This window comes from Cervus elaphus, chromosome 6 (genome assembly GCF_910594005.1).
Source record: "Cervus elaphus chromosome 6, mCerEla1.1, whole genome shotgun sequence".
NCBI classification, from domain to species: domain Eukaryota; kingdom Metazoa; phylum Chordata; class Mammalia; order Artiodactyla; family Cervidae; genus Cervus; species Cervus elaphus.
This window is the reverse complement of record NC_057820.1, coordinates 1,232,528-1,256,754: the sequence shown is the minus strand read 5'-3', so window position 1 is coordinate 1,256,754 and position 24,227 is coordinate 1,232,528. Positions and strand designations below refer to the sequence as shown.

The window sequence follows — 24,227 nt, the reverse complement described above, 5'->3', positions numbered from 1 at the left end:
CTAGCTGGTGGTTTGTTTTGTATAAGAACCAGGGTTTTTATTTACTAATGAATCATCTTGCTGTTCTCCGCTTTATTTCTGCTCCCATCTTCAGTCTAACTTTATTATTTCACTCCTGTGTATTCTTTCGATTTGTCTGTCTTTTCTTGTGTTTATTTAATTCGTATGCTTTTATTCTTTCATTTGTATTTATATAGGCATTTAAGGTTGTGAAATTTCCTCACTTTTAGTGTAATTCATTGGTTTTGACATACGCTATCTTCATTGGAAACTATTTGATTTCTGTTTATATTTCTCTTCAACCGAAAGTTGCTGACAAGAGTGTTTTTTGTTTTACTTTTTTAGGTAAAACAGGCTTTTGGGGATTTTGTTTTTGTTTTCAGTTCCTAGTTGTCTTGCACTGTGATCCGGGTGTTATTTTAATTTTCCTACTGTGTGCAGCTGTTTGAGGTTTTTTGTGCCCTAGTGCTTGATGGGTTCTTGTGTGTGTGCCGTGCGTGCTGCAGAAGAAAGTGTGTTCTGTTATCAGAAAGTGAGGCTCGCTACACATCCACTGCTTCTGTTGATTGTGTGTCTGGATTCTGTCACGCCTTGACTCGGAAGAAGCAAGTCCCGGGAGAGTTTAATGCTGCTTCCTCAGACAGCTTCGCAGCTCTGGATAGAACTGAGGGGTCACCAGCGTGGTTCCATTGGGGGGTGCCTTCTCCAAAATGCCTCCCTTGGCCTCTCTCTGCACGGTCACCAGACCGGGTTATTGGGCCTGGGCCCTGGGCAGCTAACGGGGAAGCGGGTTAGGTAAGGTTTTCAGCAGGGTCCTTCCTGATCGGGTTTGGAGCACCTGTGGATTTCCAAAATAAAGGGAGGTGGGTGAGGACCAAGGGTGGCTGGGCACAGGGGCGGGCACGCATATGCTCTGAGCTTGGGCGCATTTTGGTCTTATGCCCCTCATCTAAAGACAGCTGCTGACAATACCAAGGTCAAGGGCAGGGTTTTAAAAAGTGGGCAGAACCGCTTCACACAGAAGGGAAAGGAAAATGCTTCAGAACTTGGAAGTCAGGTGGTGAAACAGACGAACTCTAGGACATCACTGAAAATGGCAAGGCAGGCAGCTCCGAGGGCCCACCTGCCAACAGAAACATCCCAAACAAGCGCAAGCCGGCACCGTCAGACTTGGCTTTGTGAGAATGCTGAGACACCGTCGGCTGTCGGCAGCAGTCACGCCAGTGCTGAGTCACGGAAAACGGACTGAGACGGTCGGGAGCGCTGTGTGGGCTTCTCGCTGCCCACCGCACACCTGCGGCGTGGCAGCCCCACCCAGGGTGGGCCCTGTCCCTGGCCCCAGAGAGCGCACACAGACAGCCTACAGAGCCGTGTCTGTCTGTCCCGACCCATCCAGGGGCAGCCTGAAGCTCTGGCACGGAGTTGATTCCCCAGCTCAGAACCCTCTCCAGGCAGAAAAGGGCGGACTTGCCGGGAAACATCAGAGATCAGCAGCAGCGGGGGCGGGGGGAGGGCAACAACAGAGCCCACAGCTCAGGGGTGGGAGGAGAAACTGGAGGCCAGGGTCTTCAGGAAATAGGACGTTCAGAACCTTGGCCTGCAAGGACAGCTGGGAGCCACGTGCAGGCCGGGGCAGCCCCCACGCCCCCCCGGAGCCCTGAGTAGACCCTGAGCGTTGCAGCGGCCGCAAAGACGGCGGGCTCTGCAGGAGGCCCCCTCAGGCAGGACAGGCTCCTCTGTGCCGCTGCTCTCCCTTCCTCCTTCCTGTCTCTCTGTCTCTGCCCACCTGACGGGCTCACTCTGTCAGGGAGACACGGGGTGCATGCGCAGCTGGGCCAGGAGGGCCTGGCAAGGGGAAGGGGCCCAGGTGCCCGCCTGCCCCTGTGCTTCCCAGGCTCAGCTTTACCCTTAGGGGATCACATGGGCATGCGCTGTCATGCGTGGGCCTGCTTCTGCTGTCTAGGCGCTCGGGACCAGCTCATGCCCCGGCCCCTTCCTCTGGGCGCAGGGTGCAGGCAGCCTGTCCAGTCCCATGGAGAGTGCAGACGCCACCCCTTCGCCGCCTCCAGCAGCAGGGCCCGGCCCAGGCCTCTCTCCTGGCAGGCTGGCTCTCGGGTGCTGGAACCGCTGTCTGGTTTGGGGTGTGGGCGCCCCAGAACCTGGCTGGCTTGCATCTGTCGGGAGGCCCCGGCTGACACAGATGCTGCAGACGCTGACCCGTCTCCCCTGGGAAGGTCCTTGGGGTGGGGGGAGGCCGTGTGGTTGGACCCCCGAGGACCTCTGCGGACAAGGCGCCAGCCTGCCTGACCGCATGCTGTCTTCCCAACGCAGGAAGGACATCTCCCCAGAGCGCGTGACGCACGCGGACAGGGAGCAGACCAAGAAGGTCGTGTACTCGGTGGTCTACGGAGCAGGTAGGTGCGGCTGGGCGGGAAGCCTGCATCGCCAGGAGGCCAGACGGTGGGGGTGCCTACATTGAAACGTGGCTGAGACCTGGCCTGCGGGTCCCCGGGCCCCAGTTCACTCGTGTGTTGATGACTTGGTGGGCACCGGGTGCAGGCAGACCGCTCACCCCCTTATCCCTCCGTCTCCACAGCCTTTGCAGTGGGAGCAGGCGGGCGGGCGTGCAGAAGCGAGGCCTTCCCGAGGCCTGCTCCCCGTCACAGCCTGGCTTCCAGGGGACTCTACTCTGGCCCTCCCAGTGAGGAGCTGTGTGCGCACTGGGGGTGCCCCTAGACTCAGTCCGGCTCCTTCTGGAGAGGCCGCTGTGTGATCTGCCGCGGAGGAGCAGAGCTCCGCGCTGTAAACACTCAGGGAGTCGGTAGCCGTGAGGGTGAAGAGGGCGATTCGGCTCCTCTCATCCCGCCCAGTGACGGGGTTCCCACTCCAGGCCTCCGCGTCTGTGGTCCCCAATGCCGCCATCCAGGTTGACATCCAGGCTGACGGCCGGCTTCTGTGTGCCCACCTGCGGGCTGTGTCTGCCTCACGGGAGGCGGGGCATCCTGGGCACTCAGGCTCTGATGCTGCGTTTTCACCCAAGCATGGTGGGTCCAGAAGTGGCCACTTTGGGCATGGAGGGCATGGGGCCAAGGCCGGGGTTTGGGGTCGTGATCATTGTGACGATGACGGCAAGAGGCCACAGAGAGAGGGCAGGACAGGGACGAGTGAGACGACGTCCCCCTCCCCCTCCCCGTCCCCAAGGGGTCCCCCCGCCCCTCTCACCAGGGCTCAGCGACGGGCTGTCCCCTAGAAACGGAAGTGTCTGATGCCTGGGGCCTTGGCCAGGAGGGCAGGGCTGGGCTCACTGCTCCCCTCTGCCTCCTGGACTCCCTGCCTGCCCCCGACCCCAGCCCCGGCCTGCAGGCACCTCTGCCTGGAAGCGGCCCCTGGGCTTCCCGTCCTGCTCTGAACTCCCACCACCCATAGAGCTGGTTCTAATTTGATTCTCCTCCAGCTGGTGCCGCCTCTGAAGCTCGCCTCCACACCCGGTCTCTGGGGGCTGCTGCGTGCCAGCTCCACCCCAGGCTCCAGGGCTGCTGCTCTGTGGGGCTGGCGTTTGTCAGACGAGCCACACGAGCCGGTCCACGGGGGCGCACTGAGCCCCCAGACTTGTCCAGCGCAGCTGCTGGTGCCCGCGGGGCCCACTGACCCAGGCCGGGCCGGGCTGTGCTTTAAGGGCTGCCCAGGAGCCGGCCGGCCATGGGCCAGCATCCCAGGACGCGCGCCAGGCTCTCACGAGGCCCTGGGGCTGAAGCAGGAGGAGAACAGTTCCAGTTCTGCGTGGAGCAGAGAGTGCTGGGGAAGACGGAGTGGAAGTTGCTCCTAAACCTGGCTTCCTCTCACACACACACACCTAGACACATGCAGACACACGCACACGCGTGCACACAGGAGGCAATTCACTGTCTGCGGGAGAAGCCAGAGGTGTCCACGTGGGGCCTGGGAGGTGCAGGCCCCTCGAGCTCCTGCCCAGGGCATCCTCGCCCCCTGCTGCCCCCAGGGAGACGGGCCTGCATTTTCACAACTGAAACAACAGGAACTGATCAGCTCAATCGAAGTGTGGAGGGAAATTGTGCCTGAAGAAGGGGCAGGAAGCACAGGACAGAAGCCCTCACGGAGCCAAACAGCGTCACACTTGGGGGCAGGGGCACCGTGATCCTAGAGCGGGACAGACCCCCAGCAGGGGTGTGGGGAGCAAGTGCCAGGGCTGGACAACTGAGCGGAATTTTGGTCTCCGGCTCAGCCCGTCTCTGCTTCTCTCAGACTTCCATAGCACTGGCCCCTCCCGGGAGCAGGGACCTAGGGACGCCAGCAGCCCCACAGACAGAAGAGGAGCCCTGCCCAGCCTCGGACACAGGGAAGGAGACTGTGGCCTCTGCACCACGCTCTCCGCAGACACCGGCTGTATAGCACCATAGCAGCCACCCGAAGGCCCTGGAGGTGCCCGAAAGCGGGCAGAACTGCAGGGGGCCAACACTTGGAAGGAGGGAGGGACACGGGGAGCCTTCTCACTCTCCACTGAAGCGGCCTCGTCAGTGCCGGGCGTGGCTAAGACTCCAGCAGGAACGAGAGCCTCACTAGCGTGAAGACCCAGGGGACAGAGGCTGGGCAACCAGCGAGTCTGGAGAGTGGCAGGAGAAATCTCAGAAAGCGGAGCCCCGGAGGAGAACGCCACATCCTGACCGTGCACTCGGCCCACACCTCTGGCTACCCCCTCCCCGCCCGGGCACGAATGGGCCAGCTTCAGACAGCCCTGCTTCAGCCAGCAGGACCGGGCCCACTGCAGGGGGACCAAGTCTGAACTTTGACTTTAGCCAAATTAACTGATTCTGTGCTGCTGAGAGAAACATAGGCAAATCTAGAGCATCTATAACATGCCATCTACAAGAGCCAGGACGGTCGAAAGTTACAGAAATACGAAGACAGAGGATAGCTTGATCCACACGCAGAAGAAGAGATGTGTATACCTGAGTCACTTCACTGCACACCAGAAACTAACACTGTACGCCAATGATACTTCAGTTACTAAAGGTCCAACAAACTACTGATCCATCTGTCAGTGTGAATGAACCGCAAATATTATGCCAAATGAAAAAAGAAATCCAGGCACAAAGGAGAACTTATAGTATATAATTGATTACACCATTTAAATGAAATTCTAGGACATTCACAGTTAATTTACAGTATGACATACTTTATGTTATATGCATTTTTCCACAATAAAATAATGAAAATCTGCACTGATAGTGGTTTCCTGGGACCCAGAGTTGACTGCAATTCGGGGTGTCATCCTAGAATTTGGGGTCCTGGCCTGGAACTTGGGGGGTTGTCCTGGAATTCAGGGTGCTATCCTGACCAGAGACCTTGCTATTAGAAGCTTCATCAGAACACCTGTGTCCTGAAAGAACTAAAGATTAACCTGGACCAGATGTATTTGTTTAAAAAAAAAAAATCCCCTGGAAGAGAGCTCCCCACCACCATTCCCTCATGACCTGGCCCGGGGACTTTCCCTTCTTCTTTATGCACCCACACTCCCCAGCCTTCCCCAGTTCTGGGGCAGGCCTCCCTCTGGACAGGCTGCAATCAGGTCTGCATCCCCTGAAGCACCTGCCAGGCCCTCGGTCAGCATTCTAATAAATGAGCGTTTACCAGGGCCCGGTCCAGACTGGCCAGTGCCAAGCACTTAGATCCTGGAGCCAAAAGCCAGCACCATCCTGACTGGTCAGAAGAGGCAGAGGTGCCCACCGGACCTTGACGCCCCAAGTCTCTCCAGAGCCTCTGTGGGTTCGCTTCCACGCATGCCGGTGACTGCCTGGCACCCCCCGGGCCCCACTGGGTCAGAGGTAGGCTGGCCACTGACTGAGTTTCTGCTCACACAGGGAAGGAGCGGCTTGCTGCTTGCCTCGGAGTTCCTGTTCAGGAAGCTGCCCGGTTTTTGGAGAGCTTTCTGCAGAAGTACAAGAAAATAAAGGACTTCACGCAAGCAGCCATTGCCCGGTGTCAGCAGACAGGTGAGCCAGCTGCAAGCGAGGCCATGGGCAGCCCCCTCCTCCCAGGGCCCCTGTGCAGTAGCCAGGGGGTCTCCCAGGCCCTCCTCTGCAGGGGGGGGCGCGGGGGGCGCTGGAGCCGGGTGAGCTCCTCCCCGCCGGGGAGGTGGGACCACAGACTCCACGCGAAGAGGGTCCAGAGCCAGGCTCTCCTCGAGGGCTCACCCCGGCGTGAGTGAGGAGCGGGAAATGCCAAGTGGGGGGCTCACGGAGAGCAAGTCCTGCCCCTGAAAGTGGAGAACGGTGGTTTATCTACAGAATTTGCCCACAGTCTGGCCACAGATTTCAGAGGATATCAAATAGAACATGTTCTGTGACCATGGTGGAAGAGGAAGATAGTTTCATATCTGCGTGTGAGGCCATCCATCCATCAGCCTACTTGAAAGACTCACCGCGCTCCTGAATAATCTCGGAGTTTATTTTGTTGCTTAATTATTTATTTGGCTGCACCTCACGGCGCGAGGGATCTTAGTTCCCTGACCAGGGATCAAACCCGTGCCCCTGCAGTGGAAGCACAGAGTCTTAACCACTGGGCCACCGGGGAAGTCTCCGATGTAGGACTTTAAAAAGAAGTCCCAAGCGAATGACAGACATTTTAGAAATAAATGACACTAAAGTATCCCATTGTAAAACTGTGAGACGTGGCCACCATTTAGAGATGAAGGGATTTTTTTTTTAAGTGTTTCAAAAAGGAAGACAAATCTCTGGACATAAAAGACAGTCTTCAACCCGAGACACGTGGCAAAGAGCAGCAGGGCAGACCAAAGAGGGAAGGAGGTCAGCGCCGCAGCAGCTCCTGGAACAGACTTGGAGCGGGGCTCAGCGCACGTCCCAGAGCAGGCCCCAGACCCACCCCTGCCCCAGGGGCTCACGGCTGACCCTCTCTCGAGAGCCCAGCCCGAGCGGGGCCTGCGGCAGCCTGGGGTCTCCAGAAAGCCAGCAAACCGTCTCCACCCAACAGCAAGCGCCCCACCGGCCTTGGGCTCCCTGGGCCGGGGGTGAGCCCCACACCTGGATGAGACGAAAGGCTACCGATTACGAAATGTTAGAACGGTGACAGAGCAGTGTTGATGAGTCAGTCCATGGAGCCGCCGCCGGTGGAGACAGTCAAACGCAGGCCCTCATGTCGACCGGCTCCCGTGATACTGACCTAGTCCTCGCTGCGACTCAGACGCTTGGGCGGCCCCGTTGCCCGCCTTACAGGGGAAGAGGAGGAGCGCCAAGGGGGCAGCCGGCTGGGACCCCCGGCTGCCCGGTGGGGCCAGCGTCCCCTCCATGGGTGGCCCCGCAGGCCTGCCTGGTACCTTTCTCGAAGGGCCCAGGGCCTCCCGTGTCCCAGTGCAAAGCACGCATGCCCTCTGACCCACTGTTGCACATGTGAGCACACACTCAGTGACCCTCAGTTACGCTGCAAGCATTTGTGGGAGGCCTACCCAGCGCCAGGCGCCGTGCTGACAACAGGAGCTCATTGCTTCCCTGGAGCCCCGATCCTGGGACGCAGCCCACAAGTGAGCAAGTCCATCCAGACGGCGCAGACGTAGGAAGCACGGTGCCCAGCACGCAGTCAGAAATCCCTGGAAACCCACAGAGGCAGAGGCGGCAGGCACGGCTCACGCGGCCTTAACTATGCTCTTCGTCACAGGTGCTCAGGACACAGTCGTTTTTGTAACAACCACACCTACGAGCAGTTCTTCCAGGCCCCGGACACATGTTAGATCAAGCTGGGGATTTCGTTCTTACCAACACCTAGTAAAACCAGCGTCCTCACCGGTCAGGAGCATAACCAATGCAGCACCTCTCGGTTCTTTTTCCTGAAGAGGATCCCAGGGACGGAAGCGTGGGGCCCACAGAGCCTGGCCCTGGAGTGAGGGATGTGGTCTCTGCCGCAGACCCCCAGCCCCTCACTGAGCGGACTAAGGAACGATGTCTCCTCCCCAGTTCCAGCTGCCGCCCGCCCAGAATTACTCCTGCACCCAAGTCCCGCACGTGGCTTTTCACCTCTTATTGTAAGAACCGTCCTTCTGCCCCATGTCAGATGTGAGCGCGGCACAGAAGTCAGAGCGGGTGCAAAGCCCAGGCCCCTGCCGCCGTCCCGCTTCCCAACACAGAATCCGTGTCCACACAGAACAGCGTGTCCTGCGCTGGATGAGGCCTAAGGCCTCTGGGCGGAGCTCCGCCTGCGGCAGGGTGGGGTGGGGGCGGGACCTCCACTGGAGCAGCCACCGCCAGAGGGCAGGGCCCCGGGCACCGCTCCTGCTCACTGCTGCCCTCCTCCCTCTTCCGTCCTGGACTGCAGGCTACGTGGAGTCCCTCATGGGCCGCAGGAGGCCGCTGCCCAGGATCCGAGCTCATGACCCGCAGCTTCGGGCGCAGGCGGAGCGGCAGGCGGTGAACTTCGTGGTGCAAGGTGCCGGAGCCCCTCTCCTCCTGGGTTTTCAGCCCCGCGGGACGGGTGACTGTTGGAGCTGCCCCCCGTGGGGCCAGCTCTGCAGGCGGCGGGCAGGGTCGCGGAGGTCGTCCGCCAGTGCTAGAGTCAGTCGGAGGCCCGTCCCACGACCCTCGGCCCCGACTCTCCCTGCAGCCCTGGCAGGTGTGAGGCCGCGGGGCCCAGCGCACCTTCCAGAGGTCCGTGCAGGAGGCAGGCGGAGGGCCCACGTGCACGGGCCTCCAGGTCCGGGAGCCCCTGGGCATCCAGGTGGAGAGAAGGCAGGGGTGTGACCACAGTCCACATGCCCGGCGCCCTCCTCGGGAGGCCCTGGGGAGCCTGGGAGCCCAGCTGTGTCCCCACTTGTGACCCCAGGGGTCAGGGGTGGAGAGCCAAGGCCGGCAGGCCCAGAGGCAGGGCCGGAGGCAGGACGGAGCCCTGGAGGGGCGTCTGCAGTAGGAGGCACCCAGACCCGGAGCAGGAGGCGTGGGCCGCCGGGGACGGAGGGCGAGCCCCACGGAGAGGCCAGAGCGGCGCTGCCCCAGGCTCAGCCTCGCGCCTCGCTTGGCCATTGGAGAGGACGCTGCAGGCGGGACTGGTCTGGGCTCAGGGTCGCGCCTCCCCAGGTCCCACCCCGACAAGAGCTGGGAACACCGACAGCCCCAAGCCTCAGAGGGCCTGCTTCTCAGGAGGCTGTCTCGGGTGGAGACATGGTGGGACCACGGCCTTGGTCTGTCCCCGAGACGTGGGGGTTGGCCCTCAGGCTGGTTTGGAGGGGGATCCGCACACAGACGTCTCCACTTGGGGGGCTGATGGGAAGACTTGGCCACGGGGCCACCTCCTAGCCGAGCCCCCTCCTGAGGGGCCGGCTCAGAACTCGTGGCCCACCTGCAGGCTGGGCTGCGCTCAGCTGGTGCACCCCCTGCCTGGGGCCCCACCTCCGCCCTGGCCCCCTGCTTCCTCTCCTGTCTCCTCACCTCGCAGCCCTGCCCACTCCTCCTAAGGCAGCAAGCCTCCCAACATCCAGCCAGGGCAGAGGGTCCCCAGGCCCCAAGATCCCGTGAGGCCGGCAGGCTGGCTGCAGAGACCAGCGGGTGCTCTGGGTGCAGCTGCTGCCCTGAGGTCGGGGGAGGCGGCCCACGGACGGCAGACTTGTTCCTCAGTGAACCTCAGAACTCTGAAGGGCTTAAGACCAGGAGTGGAGACCTGAGCTTCAGTCTCGTCCCAGGAGCAGAGCCAGTTGTTGAGACACCCACCGTGAGCTGGGCACCGGAACAAGCAGCTTCCCCCGTGCCGGCCCACACCTCGCAGGGTGCCCGCTGACCATGTGACTGGCCTCGCCCACGTCCTGGGGCTGGGGCGGCAGCCCCACTCCACACACTGGGAGCCTGAGGCTTGCCGAGTGCCAAGGGCCACGTGGCGGGCGGGCTGTGGGAGCAGGGAGTGACCCATGGCCTCAGTCCCGGACCCGTCGTCCTGCCGGCCGGTGCAGTGGACACGGTGTGGTCAGAGCGCGTGAGCGTGCTGAGACCCTGCTCCCAGGGCTCCTGGGGAGCCGTGTTATGTGGCAAAAGGGGGTCTGCAGGTGTAGGGTCCTCAGTCAGCTGACCTCAGCTCATCAGAAGGGGACATCCCAGGTGGACCTGGCCTGACCAGGTGGGCCCTTGAGAGAAGGTTTAGGGGCCAGTGTCCGAGGCTCTGACCGTGGAGGAGTCAAGCAGACTCTGGGGAGAGGCCCATGGCCCCCAGGAAGCAGGAACCTCCGTCTTCTGGCTCCAAGGAAGTGAACCCGGCCGTCACCCAAGGTCGCCCGAGACGGAGCCTTCCCTACTGGAGCCTCCAGGTGACCCAGCCAGGGGCCGGGTCCGCAGGAGCAGAGGGGCCCCACACCTGCAGGAGCTGAGGGTCGAGAGGGAGACCCACAGTTCTGACCCACGGGTGCGGCCCACGCGCCCCGCGGTGTGGACGGCTCAGGCCCCCGGGCAGCAGGCTGCGGGCGGGGCCTCACACAGCGCCTGAACCGGGGCCCTCTGGTCCCACAGGCTCGGCTGCTGACCTCTGCAAGATGGCCATGACCCGCGTCTTCACGGCTGTGGCCACGTCGCCTACCCTGACGGCCAGGTCAGTGAGCGAGCCTCCAGACCCCCGGCCCGGCCCCGGGGCCTGCCCTCCTTGGTGGGGCGTGGGCCTGCCGCCCACCCCGGTTCCAGCTCTGCCCACCCAGGCTCTGCTGGCCCCTGAGGTCCCGGCCTGGGCGCAGGTGGGGGTGAATTCTCCCCCTGGATCCCAGGGTCCCCTCCTGGCAGCCCCCTGGTCTCCCCCTCTCTCCTTGGCCTCCACGTGCATTTGCCCGCCTCACCCTAGGGGCCTCCGGCTCTGCGTGTGGCCGGGGGGGCCTGCCCTGCTGAGGAGCCCCTCCCCGGGGCCAGCCTACCCACACCCGGGGCGAAGCACGCGCGGGTTAGGTGGGAAAACCTTCTGAAATGCTGTGTGTCATGGGCCCACCCTGGGGGTGCGTGCTCACCCCCACATGCCTGCAGCGCATCCCCAGCGGTGAGGACAGCTGGACTCCTCTCCTGCCGCTGCTGGGACACGGGACCCCCAGGGGCAGGGGACCCTCTGGGACACGGGACCCTCTGGGACAGGGGACTCGCTGGGACACGGGACCCTCTGGGACATGGGACCCGCTGGGATACAGGGGACCCTCTGGGACACGGGACCCTCTGGGACATGGGACCCGCTGGGATACAGGGGACCCTCTGGGATACAAGGGACCCTCTGGGACAGGGGACCCTCTGGGACACGGGACCCTCTGGGACATGGGACCCGCTGGGACAGGGGGGACCCCCTGGGACACGGGGGACCCTCTGGGACACAAGGGACCCTCTGGGACAGGGGACCCTCTGGGACACGGGACCCTCTGGGACACAGGGGACCCTCTGGGACAGGGGACCCACTGGGACATGGGACCCTCTGGGACACAAGGGACCCTCTGGGACAGGGGACCCTCTGGGACAGGGGACCCGCTGGGACACAGGGGACCCTCTGGGACAGGGGACCCGCTGGGATACAGGGGACCCTCTGGGATACAAGGGACCCTCTGGGACAGGGGACCCTCTGGGACAGGGGACCCGCTGGGACACAGGGGACCCTCTGGGACAGGGGACCCGCTGGGACATGGGACCCGCTGGGATACAGGGGACCCTCTGGGATACAAGGGACCCTCTGGGACAGGGGACCCTCTGGGACATGGGACCCTCTGGGACATGGGACCCGCTGGGACAGGGGGGACCCCCTGGGACACGGGGGACCCTCTGGGACACAAGGGACCCTCTGGGACAGGGGACCCTCTGGGACACAAGGGACCCTCTGGGACACAGGGGACCCTCTGGGACAGGGGACCCGCTGGGACACGGGACCCTCTGGGACATGGGACCCGCTGGGATACAGGGGACCCTCTGGGATACAGGGGACCCTCTGGGACAGGGGACCCTCTGGGACATGGGACCCTCTGGGACATGGGACCCGCTGGGACAGGGGGGACCCCCTGGGACACGGGGGACCCTCTGGGACACAAGGGACCCTCTGGGACAGGGGACCCTCTGGGACACAGGGGACCCTCTGGGACACAGGGGACCCTCTGGGACAGGGGACCCGCTGGGACACGGGACCCTCTGGGACATGGGACCCGCTGGGATACAGGGGACCCTCTGGGATACAGGGGACCCTCTGGGACATGGGACCCTCTGGGACATGGGACCCGCTGGGACAGGGGGGACCCCCTGGGACACGGGGGACCCTCTGGGACACGGGACCCTCTGGGACACGGGACCCGCTGGGACAGGGGGACCCCCTGGGACACAGGACCTTCTGGGACAGGGGGACCCTCTGGGACACAGGGGACCCTCTGGGACACGGGACCTTCTGGGACAGGGGGACCCTCTGGGACACAGGGGACCCTCTGGGACATGGGACCCGCTGGGACGGGGACCCTCTGGGACACGGGACCCTCTGGGACAGGGGACCCTCTGGGACACGGGACCTGCTGGGACAGGGACCCGCCGGGACAGGGCGACCCCCTGGGACGGGGACCTGCGCCCGGGGCCGCCCTCCCCACAGAGCTTGCCGTGTTCTCGGGCTTCTGGTGCTATTACATCCTCACGGTGAAGGACGCTTCCCGCACCTGAGGCCGTCCACCTTCCCTCAGGAAGCTTTCTCCTTTACGTCATCAGACGTTTCCTCCTGCTCATGGTCACCGTGGGGCCTGCATTCTTTGTTTAATTATTTACTTTCATTGAAGAACAATTACTTTACAATACTGTGATACTTTCTGCCATACAGTGACATGAATCGGCCACAGGTGTACCTGTGTCCCCCCATGCGGAGCCCCCGCCACCTCCCCCTGGGTTGCTCCCGAGCACTGGCTTTGGGTGCCCTGCTTCATGCACTGGACTTGCCCTGGTCAGCTGTTTCACATATGGTAACGTGAAAGGGAAACTCACTCAGTCGTGTCCGACTCTTTGCGACCCCATGGACTATAGAGTCCTGGAATTCTCCAGGCCAGAATACTGGAGTGCGTAGCCTTTCCCTTCTCCAGGGGATTTTCCTGACCCAGGAATTGAACCGGGGTCTCCTGCACTGCAGGCAGATTCTTTACCAACTGAGCTGTCAGGGAAGCCCTATGTACCTTAGTGCCAAATTCAGACTTAAATTGAAAGTAGAGAAAACCACCAGACCATTCAGGTATGACCTAAATCAAATCCCTTACGATTATACAGTGGAAGTGAGAAATAGATTCAAGGGATTAGATTTGATAGACAGAGTGCCTGAAGAAGTATGGACGGAGGTTTGTGACATTGTACAGGAGGCAGAGATTAACACCATCTCCAAGAAAAAGAAATGCAAAAGGCAAAATGGTTGTCTGAGGAGGCCTTACAAATAGCTGTGAATAGAAGAAAAATGAAAAGCAAAGGAGAAAGGGAAAGATGTATCTATCTTAATGCAGAGTTCAAAAGAATAGCAAGGAGATATAAGAAAGCCTTCCTCAGCGATCAATGCAAACAAACAGAGGAAAACAGTAGAATGGGAAAGATTAGAGATCTCTTCAAGAACATTAGAGATACCAAGGGAACATTTCTTGCAAAGATGGGCGCAATAAAGGACAGAAATGGTATGGACCTAACAGAAGCAGAAGATATTAAGAAGAGGTGGCAAGAATACACAAAAGAACTGTATGAAAAAGATCTTCACGACCTGTATAAAAAGCTGTATAAAAAAGATAATCATGATGGTGTGATCACTCACCTAGAGCCAGACATCCTGGAATGTGAAGTCAAGTGGGCCTTAGGAAGCATCACTATGAACAAAGCTAGTGGAGGTAATGGAATTCCCGGTGAGCTATTTCAAATCCTAAAGGATGATGCTGTGAAAGTGCTGCACTCAATATGCCAGCAAATTTGGAAAACTCAGCAGTGGCCACAGGACTGGAAAAGGTCAGTTTTCCTTTCAATCCCAAAGAAAGGCAATACCAAAGAATGCTCAAAATTCTCCAAGCCAGGCTTCAACAGTATGTGAATCGTGAACTTCCAGATGTTCAAGCTGGTTTTAGAAAAGGCAGAGGAACCAGAGATCAAATTGCCAGCATCCAATGGATCATCGAAAAAGCAAGAGAGCTCCAGAAAAACATCTATTTCTGCTTTATTGACTATGCCGAAGCCTTTGACTATGTGGACCACAACAAACTCTGGAAAATTCTTAAAGAGATGGGAATACCACACCACCTGACCTGTCTCTTGAGAAATCTGTATGCAGGTCAGGAAGCAACAGTTCGAACTGGACATGGAACAACAGACTGGTTCCAGATAGGAAAAGGAGTACGTCAAGGCTGGATCTTGTCACCCTGCTTATTTAACTTATATGCAGAGTACATCATGAGAAACGCTGGGCTGGAAGAAGCACAAGCTGGAATCAAGATTGCCGGGAGAAATATCAATAACCTCAGACATGCAGATGACACCCTTATGGCAGAAAGAGAAGAACTAAAGAGCCTCTTGATGAAAGTGAAAGAGAAGAGTGAAAAAGTTGGCTTAAAATTCAACATTCAGAAAACTAAGAGCATAGCATCTGATCCCATCACTTCATGGAAAATAAACGGAGAAACAGTGAGAGACTTTATTTTTTGGGGCTCCAAAATCACTGCAGATGGTGACTGCAGCCATGAAATTAAAAGATGCTTGCTCCTTGGAAGAAATGTTATGACCAACCTAGACAGCATATTAAAAAAACAGAGACATTACTTTGCCAACAAAGGTCCATCTAGTCAAAGCTATGGCTCTTCCAGTAGTCATGTATGGATGTCAGAGTTGGCCTATAAAGAAAGCTGAGCACCAAAGAATTGATGCTTTTGAACTGTGGTGTTGGAGAAGACCCTTGAGAGTCCCTTGGCCTGCAAGGAGATCCAAGCAGTCCATCCTAAAGGAAATCAGTCCTGAATATTCATTGGAAGGACTGATGCTGAAGCTGAAACTCCAGTACTTTGGCCACCTGATGCGAAGAGCTGACTCATTGGAAAAGACCCTGATGCTGGGAATGGTTGAAGGCAGGAGGAGAAGGTGACAACAGAGGATGAGATGGTTGGATGGCAATCACCGACTCGATGCACATGAATTTGAGTAAACTCCAGGAGTTGGACAGGGAGGCCTGGCCTGCTGCGGTCCATGGAGTCACAAAAAGTTGGACACAACTGAGTGACTGAACTGAGCTGAAATGAACATACATGTTTCAATGCTATCCTCTCAAATCATCCCACCCTCGCCTTCTCCCACTGAGTCCAAAAGTCTGTTTTTGGAATTTAGAAAGATGGTACCAACAATCCTACATGCAGGGCAGCAAAGGAGCCTACATTCTCTGGGTGATTTCAGCAGCTTCATAGAGAAGCACGTCCCGGGTAGAGGCCTGGCCCAGGAACGTGGTGGTGCGTCCCAGCCCTGTGGACCCCCATCCAGCGCTGCACCCTGGCCCGTGGGTCACCTCATAGCCCAGGGAGGAACGCTGTCACCCAGGCCTGGAGGAAGGACGCGGCGTGGGACGCCTGAGAGCCAGTGCCTGCGGCTCCTGCCCGGGCTCTGGGCTGCCGTCTGCCTCTGCGGCAGCGGGGTGGAGGGAGCCCAGTGGGCACAGGCTCGTCTCCCAGGGTCTCTCCTGCCGGCTCCCTGACCGGATCCTGAGTTCGCGCCTCCGGCTCGCCTGTGTTGTTCCGGGGCTGACATGGCCGAGGGTTTGGGGGCCTGGGCCGCTCTCTGTCTTGGCAGCAGCCAGAAACTGGGGCCTGCTCTGCCCTCGAGCGGCTCTAGGTCCCGGAGGTTTCTGTGGGCCGTGGGAGGGAAGCTGGCAGACGAGGGTCTGGGGCTGTTTAGAGGAATCCAGAAACACAGCAGTCACCTCTGCCCGCTGTCTGCAGGAAACGTGTTTTGAAATAAAACACGTTGACCGCATCCTGCCGCTTTAGAAACTGCAGCAGGCCGTCCACTCTGTGCCCGTGAACGTGACCGCAGGGACGGAGGGCAGGCGCAGGCCGGGTGCCCGGAGCTGAGGCAGGACCGCATCACGGCCTCACCTGGCTGGAGCCGCGGGGCAGCCCCCGCTCGCTGCCCATGGGCTGCAAGGGAGGCTGGGCGCTCCTGACCCCCATACCCTCTCTGCGGATGGGGGACAGGCCCTCCAGGTCTCAGGACACGTCGGGCCTGGAAGGAAGCTCTGGGGACTGTGGATTCCATCTCGCACGTGCAGAGAAGGGAGGCTGAGAATGCATCACAACACGGTCCAGCTCACCCGACCTGGACCAGCACGGGGCCTCCTCGCCCTGGGCTCTCAGAGGCCCGCAGCCCCTCGGCAAGACGGCCTCTGGAGGATCCTCCCTGCCTCTCTGCCCGGGGCTGCGGGACTGCAGGGCCATCTCTCCACATGGGCAGCCCTCTGCCCTCTGCCCGCTGCCCTCCTGAAGGCAGCAGCCACCCCAGGGCCCTGTCAGGCTGAGCCGCACCTGGGTCCCTGCGCTTCCAGCCGCAGGAGGGGCAGCGGAGGTGCCTGGGGCACAGAGGTGACCAGGACCCCCAGGTGGCGAGGGCACGGGGACCTGGGCCGCCCACGATGCAGGCGTTCGGGCCGAGCCCCACGGGCGCTTCAGCCCCAGGACGCGCCGACCAGCCCTGCCGGGGTGGACACAAGCCTCCCAGCAGCTGGCCCTGCGGCCCCCAGTGACCGTCTGTGCCCCCAGGCCCCCAGTCCACACCCTCCGGGCACCCGTCCGCCAGCAGCCACCTGTGGGCGCGAGGCCTAGAGCTGCCTCCTCCTGGGGCGCTGGTCCATCCTCAGTGGGAGGGAGCACTGAGCGTCAGCGCGACAGAGGACGAGGGCCTGGCTGCGTCCCTCAAGTCCGGAAGCCCAGGCCTCCTGCACTCTCAGCACCCAGAGCTGGGCTGCCTGGAGGGGAGCCGCCCCGGGCACAGACGGGAGACGGGGTGCAGCTCTGATGGGGCATCTCCACAGGAGTGCGTTCTGTGCAGCCTGGCCTGCCGTCAGCGCAGGACGAGTGGACGGGACATCAGCTGGCTTCCTGGGAAGCAACAGGTCTGACACCCGCGCTCACCACCCACTTGGGGCACCTCCCGCGCCCTAGTTCACAGTTAGAAACATGGTGACGTCGCAGTCAGCTGCAGAGCGAGGTGTGAGTGACTAACGGTCTTGCTCTTCGGTCTCGGCCACTCCAGCAGCTCAGAAGTTCACCGTGTGATTTCAGGAAGTGTGAGAACTCTTGCTGCTAAATCTGGAAGAAGTTGCAAGTGCCTATTCTGAGTTCTGCCCATCGGAACACTAAGTCCCCCTGGGAGCCTAAGAGTACAGCAGAGGCCTTGACATCGGCCAGGCTGGCATCTGGGAGGACCGCGCCGACAGCCTTGATCCCAAGGCTGCACAGAAACCTCAGGCCCCTACCAGGGGTCTGCCAGCCCCCAGCCTGCTCCCTGTGGACCCCACACGCCCTGTGGATGAATCCGTCCCCCAGGTGGGCTGTCCCCACGGGGAGGAGTCCAGCACCAGCACTGGCTCTGGTTCAGAGGCTCAGGGCGGCAGGCTGAGGCCTCTCTGGCTCCCTGGCCTTTCCCCTCTTGGTGCCAGTGTGGAGGCGGCTGCTCCGGCCATCACAGCACCTCGCAGACACAACGAGGAAGTAGTGGTGATTGAAAGTGTACCTGACCCCCATCCCGGCAAGTTAGCCCTTAAAGAGCCTTCCTAGCAGTTAGTGGGGCCTTCGCTCTGGTGGTGGGGGCCCAGCCTCATCGCCACTCCACCTGGCCCCAGAGAAGGGGCAAGTGGGCCGAGTGGCCTGTGCTTCTCAGTTCCAACGTCCTGCCCTTCGGTCTTGAAGCTCCCTGCCCTCAGCCAGGACCCACCACCCTGCTGCCCCCAGTCGGGGGTGGGGGGCGCACCTCGCTGCCATGTGCTGCCCCTTCCCGCAAGCTCTGTGCCTGCTGCGTCCAGGCCGCGACCGGACAAGGACAGCGCGCGGCCCCTGCCCTGGGAAGCAGCGTGCTGGAGGCAGAGGCTGGCTCACACAGAGGGCACGCCTCCCACCCTGCCGAGGGCCACGGGCACTGCCCCGCCGTCCCCTCCCTGAGCGCTCCGTCTGACCAGCCAGGGGCCGGTTCCAGGCCCAGGCTCATGGCCCCAGCAGGTGTCACCCGCATGCCTGGCCCTCGCTGGCTGGGTCCTGGGCAGCCACGCAGAGCTGCAGGGGCTGATGCCTGGGGTGCCCCCCTCCTCCACTCCCACCCCAGGCACACAGGAGCCCCCCGCCAGCCACGGGCATGTGAGTGCAAGTCCTTCCGGAACCCCGGCCCCTCAGCAGCACCTCTGCGGCCCCCACACCTCCTCTCACCGCAGCGTCTGTGTACCCTGAGGTGGGTGGGGACAGACCCCCTCCAGGGGGTGCGTGAGGGCGCTCAGAGAGGACATGGAACCAGGATCCGCCCAGCGGAAGGGGCCGGAGTGAGCATGAACCCTTCCCCTGCGGCTGAGCCCCGGACCCCGAGTCCAAGGTGCGGGGTAGGGGGTGAGGTGGTGTCTCGGGGGCAGGGAGTGGCCTGGCAGGCAGTCTGAGGTGCCCAGGCTATGGGCTGGGGTCGTGTGCCCGCAGAGTGGCCTCAGCTAGAGGTCAGTCCCTGTTGGCATCCTGCCCCCATGACGGTCTCAGGGGGGTTCTCTAACATCTATTGGAAAGAGCCAACTTGTTGGAAAAGAGCCTGATGCTGGGAGAGATTGAGGTCAGGAGGAGAAGGGGACGACAGAGGATGAGATGGTTTGATGGCATCACCGACTCGATGCACATGAGTTTGAGTGAGATCCAGGAGTTGGTGATGGACAGGGAGGCCCAGCGTGCTGCAGTCCATGAGGTCAGAGTCGGACACGACTGAGTGACTGAACAGCAGCAGCGGGAGTCTTCGGCCCCTGTCTCTGGTGCACGTTTCTCTGTTTGTTCACGTCTGGCCGCGTGAGTCTCAGGCGTGACACACGGGGTCCCTGCTGTGCTCAGGCTCGGTGCCCATGCCTCGCGGGCTCAGCTGCTCTGAGGCACGTGGGATCTCAGTTCCCTGATGCGAGATGGAACCCACGTCCCCTGTGCTGGAGGCAGATTCCTAACCGCTGGACCACCAGGGAAGTCCTGGGTGGGGAGAGAGGCTCTTCTCAAAGGCTCAGCCCCGCCGTGTCCTCAGCTTCCTCCGGGGGAGGGGGCAGGAGGGCCCCCAGGCCCTCGTCCTGACCCTCTGCCCGCAGGCGCCTCTCTCCTGAGCCCCGTTCTCTTCCTCCTGGAGGCTGTCTTGTGACGCTGCGCTGACCCCAGCCACTTGCCCACCCTGGTCCTCCCGCTCCCCTGAGCCACAGCCTCCCAGGCTGCCGGTGCCAAACCCCAGGCGGATTGCCCAGTGCCGTGGGGCGCCCTGCACGCCCCCGGCCACCCGGCCCCCACCCCGCGGCCTCCCCCGGTCGCAGGCCGAGGCCCACACCAGGGTGTCTCCTTCCCGTGTGTCTTGCAGGTTGCTTGCCCAGATTCACGATGAGCTGCTGTTTGAAGTGGAGGATTCACAGGTTCCTGAGTTCGCGGGTGAGCCCCCAGGGGCCGGGGTTGCTCCTGTTTCAGGAATAGTTAAAGCTTCTCTTGGGGGGCTCACAGGCCCCTTCCCTGCCCCCTGCAGGGGCCACCGGCAGAACGCCCAGGCTGGTCTAGGGGCCCTTGAGAGGCCCAGAGGGCTGCACCCTGGCCAGCAGCCCCCAGAGAACGCCAAGTGCCCTGCTGGGGGCCCCGGAAGATGGGGGCAGCACTGGGACCCCCTCTGTGGGAGCCGGGCTGCAGGACAGTGGCAGGGTCAGCCCCGCCCGGCTGTTGGCCCAGAGCCTGGCCTCCAACTCAGTCCTCAGGGGGGCCCGGGCCTCCTGCCATGGCAACCGGTCCTGCAGCCGTGGGGCCCCTTCCGCCTCCCGTGAGAGCGGGAGCAGACGGCCCGCTGGTGGAGGAGGGATGCCGGGCAGGGCGTCTCAGGGCTGGGTCCCCAGCTCCACCGGCTCTCGGGGGATAACTGGCCATGCACCCCCAGCGCCACCACCTGCCTGCAGACCTGCCTGTAAAGGGGGTGCTCTGGGCCTCAGCGCCCTCACCTCCAGGGACCACCCCTGATGGTGGGGAGGCCACCCTGCGTGGACCCCCCCCCCCACATGGGACCCACCCTATGTGGGACCCATTCTACCTAGGACCCACCCTGCATGGGACCCACCCTACATGGATCCACCCTGCATGGGACCCACCCTACATGGATCCACCCTGCATGGGACCCACCCTACAGGGATCCACCTACATGGGACCCACCCTCCATGGACCCACCCTCCATGGACCCACCCTACATGGGACCCATTCTACCTAGGACCCACCCTGCATGTGACCCACCCTGCATGGGCCCACCCTATAGGGACCCACCTGCACAGGGTCCCATCTTACATGGTGGCTGTGGGTTTGGAAATGACAAGTCTGAAACAAACCATTTGAAGGGAATGCTGTGCGCTCACTTGCTGCTTGAAAAGGAAGGAGAAAGTCCCACATCTGGAAGGGAGCCCTTTAGGAACAGTCCTGTCCCCCTCGTCGTGGGGGAACCGCTGGCCACCGCAGGCAGGCAGCGAGATGAGGCTCCCTGAGACACAGGGGCCCCCCACCCGCACTCGGGAGCCACCACCTGGCACTGTGCTGAGGGCGCCCCGGGGTCCCTGCCCAGCCAGGGACCACGAGACAGGTGACATCTCTGAAATGCTGGGTGGTCACGACACACGCGGTGGGGCCCGGGGGCAGACGCCGGCTGAGGCTGCATGGTGCTCGGGTCCCTGCCCTCAGGGGCCCTACAGAGCGGGCTCAGAGCACGGGTGACCACGGGGAGCGCCAGCTCCGCCCGGGGCTTACTTGGTGTCCCTCGGCGGGTCCATCTCACAAAGGAGGGGACACACGAGGGCCTCGCGTCGTCTGCGCACCCGGTGAGGGGCCAAGGTCCTGACTCCCCTTGGGAAGCCCTGGACCCCCCGCGGTCCCCAGGGAGGCCGGGGCCTCTGCCGGCGCCCTGAGAGCAGGCTGGGGTCCCCCAGCCCGACCCACCCCCCTGTCACTGCCAGGGTCCTCTGCCAGCACAGGGGCAGCCGCTGGTCCTCCTGCAGGCGCCCGGGCCCAGCCCCCCGTGAGGCCACCATGAGCCCCGAGGCAGTGGTGGGGCAGACAGCAGCCGCCGGCCCCGACTCTCCGCGCCGCCTGCAGTCTTTGTACCCAAGTGTCAGCTGACTCGGGGCAGGAGGAATGTCCTCTCATCCAAGGGGCAGAGGGCTTGGTGCAAACGCTAAGGAAGCCTGAGCCGGTGACCCCGCCGCGGGCCGCTCCCATCCCCAGGCCCACCCACCCCCCGGTGACCGGGCCCCGAGTCTCCAGGGCCTCCAGCCGTCCTTGCGGCTTTGCTGGCACCTGAACCCTCACAGGGGTTTCGGCAGGGGCACAGGCCATCCTACCTGGGCTGCTCTGGCCTGGCCATCTGGGGGTGGGGGTCAGTGGGTGGGGGTCAGGGGGCAGTGGCAGAGAAGTGGGGGGGGCTACGGCACCCCTGGGGGCCAAGGGCCCTGCTCCCCACTGCCTGCGGCTGGGCCAGTTAGGGTGCCTCAAGCACGAGCTGTGGACGCGGCCAGCGGGAGCTGGAAGCTGTCAGGGAGAACCGCGGGGCTGCTCGGGCGGCGGGGGACCATGGCCATGTGAACTGGGGGAGCCTGTGGACTCAGGGGGACCCTGTGGACTTGGGGACCCTGTGGACTCGGGGACTCTGTGGACTCAAGGGGACCGTGTGGACTCATGTGGGCTGTGTGGACTTGGGGGAACCCTGTGGACTTGGGGGGACCCTGTGGACTCAGGGGGACCCTGTGGACTCGGGGGGACTGGGGAGCGGGGCTGAGCATCCTCCTGGCACGGCTCTGCCGGCGGGCTCGAGCGGTCTCTGTCTTGCTCTGTCCAGACCTCGTCCGGGGAACCATGGAGGCCCTGCAGCACGTGCCGGCGCTGGAGCTGCAGCTGCAGGTGAGGGGCGGAGCCACGGGCCACGCTCAGCCCTGCCAGCCCTCCCTGGGCCCTCGCCCGGCCCATTCCAGCCAAAGCGCTGGCGGGCGGTGCTCAGAGGGGCCCCGGGTCCTCGTGGGAAGAGCTCTGGTCCAGGCTCCCCCAGGAGGTATAGGAGGTGGAGGGGTAACAAGGGGGCGGGAGGCCCTGAAGCCGTGCAGACAGCCCCCCGAAGGGGCCACAGGTGGCCCGGAGCCGCTGGAAACACGCAGGAGAGGGCCGGCCTCCCCTCAGCCCACCTGGGAGCAGCCTGCTCTGAGCACCATGCCCTGTTCACTTCACCCCGACCTCGCCCTGTGGGTGAAGGAGCGCCCCCGGGGCCAGCCAGGGCTGGGACCACCCGTCATCCAGGGTGGTCTGTGCTTGTTCTCCTGGCGGGTGGAGACGTGGGGACCCCGAGGTACCTGGAAGCCCAGGAAGCCTGACCTCACCCCGCTAGTAGCCCCGTGGTGGCCACTGCAAGTCCCCCCCCACCCTCCAGTGGGGATGGAGCTGTTGAGCTGTGGTCAGGGCCCACTCAGCATCAGGTCCCAGGGAGAGCTCTCCAGGGCCCTCTGCACCCCTTGGAGCCGGCCGATCCCCCGGGGGCCCACAGGGCACCGGGACACCCCCATCCCTGAACCCCTCACCTGGCCCAGCCCCCAAGGCCTCCCTGCCACACAGAGGCCCAGCAGGTGAGGGGGCTCAGCCAAGGTCGATGCGATGGGGTGGGTGTGCCAGAGCCTGTAAGCCTGCCAGTGTGTGTGAGTGTGTAAGTTCATGAGAGTGTGTCTGAATGTGTGTGTGCATGTGTGTGAGTGTACATGTGTATGTGCATGTGTGTGTATCTGAGTATGTGTGTATGAGTGTGTGTGCATGCATGTGTGTGTGTGAGTGCATGTGTGTGTATCTGAGTGTGTATGTGTGTGTGTGTATGCATGTGTGTATGAGTGTATGTGTGAGAGTGTGTCTGAATGTGTGAATGTATGTGTGTGTGCGTATATCTGAGAGTGTGTGCATGAGTGCATGAAAGTGTCTGAATGTGTCTGCATGTGTGTGTATCTGTGTGAATGTGTGTATGAGTGTGAGTGTGTGTGTGTCTGAATGTGTATGAGTGTGTATCTGAGTGTGTGAATGTATGAGTGTATATGTATGTGTGCATGTATGCATGTGTGTGTCTGAATGTGTGTGCATGTGTGTGTCTGAATGTGTGTGCATGTGTGTGTGCATGAGTGCATGTGTATGAGTGTGTGTGAGTATGTGTGTGTGCGCCATGTATGCATGTGTGTGTGCCTGAATGTGTGTGTATGTGTGTGCATGTGTGTATGAGAGTATGTGTGTGCACACGTATGCATGTGTATGTCTGAATGTGTGTGTATAAGTGTGTGCATGTGTGTATATGTGTGAGTGTGTATATGTGTGTGTGCATGAGTGCATGTATGTGTGTGTATGTGTGTATGTATGAGTGTGTGAATGTATGAGAGTATATGTGTGTGTGCCTGAATGTGTGTGTATGTGTGTATGTATGAGTGTGAATGTGTATGAGTGTGTGTGCCTGAATGTGTGTGTACAAATGTGTGCATGTGTGTGTGTGTTAGTGCATGTGTGTGTGTCAGTGTGTATATGTGTGTGAGTGTGTATATGTGTGTGTGTGTGCGTGTGTGTGAGTGTGTCTGTCCCTAGCAGAGCTGCCAGGCTGCCTGGTCGTGTGTCTGGGCAAGGGGCTGCCTGTGCACCATGGGCCCTGGCCTGCCTGCCAGGGGGCGCGGGAGGTGGCGGTGGCCGGGAAGGCCGGGAAGGCCGGGCACTCACCTCTGCTGCCCGCACAGGTGCCCCTGAAGGTGAGCCTGAGTGCAGGCCGCTCGTGGGGACACCTGGCACCTCTGCAGAGGGCCCCTGGCCCCGGCCCCACCACCGTCCTGCCAAGTCTCCAAGCAACAGCTGGGCCCCCGCCAGCTCTAGAGCACCGACCCCCACGCCCACATTTTTCGCCTTCATTTGGCCTGTAGCCCCAGGCAACAGCGAAGAGAACCAGCGTCCACCAGCGCTTTCTATGTGGTCGGGGTCGCCTGCAGTAAACGCTTCTCAAGGA

At 61.6% G+C, this 24,227-nt stretch overlaps 1 protein-coding gene across 1 annotated transcript in view; it reads left to right on the top strand.

Moving 5' to 3' along the window:
* POLN (DNA polymerase nu) overlaps positions 1–24,227 on the top strand; it is a 137,344-nt gene extending 113,117 nt beyond the window's left edge. Inside the window, exons 18-24 of the mRNA XM_043905980.1 lie at positions 2,332–2,414; positions 5,880–6,011; positions 8,344–8,454; positions 10,515–10,593; positions 19,563–19,630; positions 22,056–22,117; positions 23,965–24,227. Coding sequence (XP_043761915.1) covers positions 2,332–2,414; positions 5,880–6,011; positions 8,344–8,454; positions 10,515–10,593; positions 19,563–19,630; positions 22,056–22,117; positions 23,965–24,144 — 715 coding nt within the window. The 3' untranslated portion in view covers positions 24,145–24,227. The remainder of the gene's footprint in view (positions 1–2,331; positions 2,415–5,879; positions 6,012–8,343; positions 8,455–10,514; positions 10,594–19,562; positions 19,631–22,055; positions 22,118–23,964) is intronic.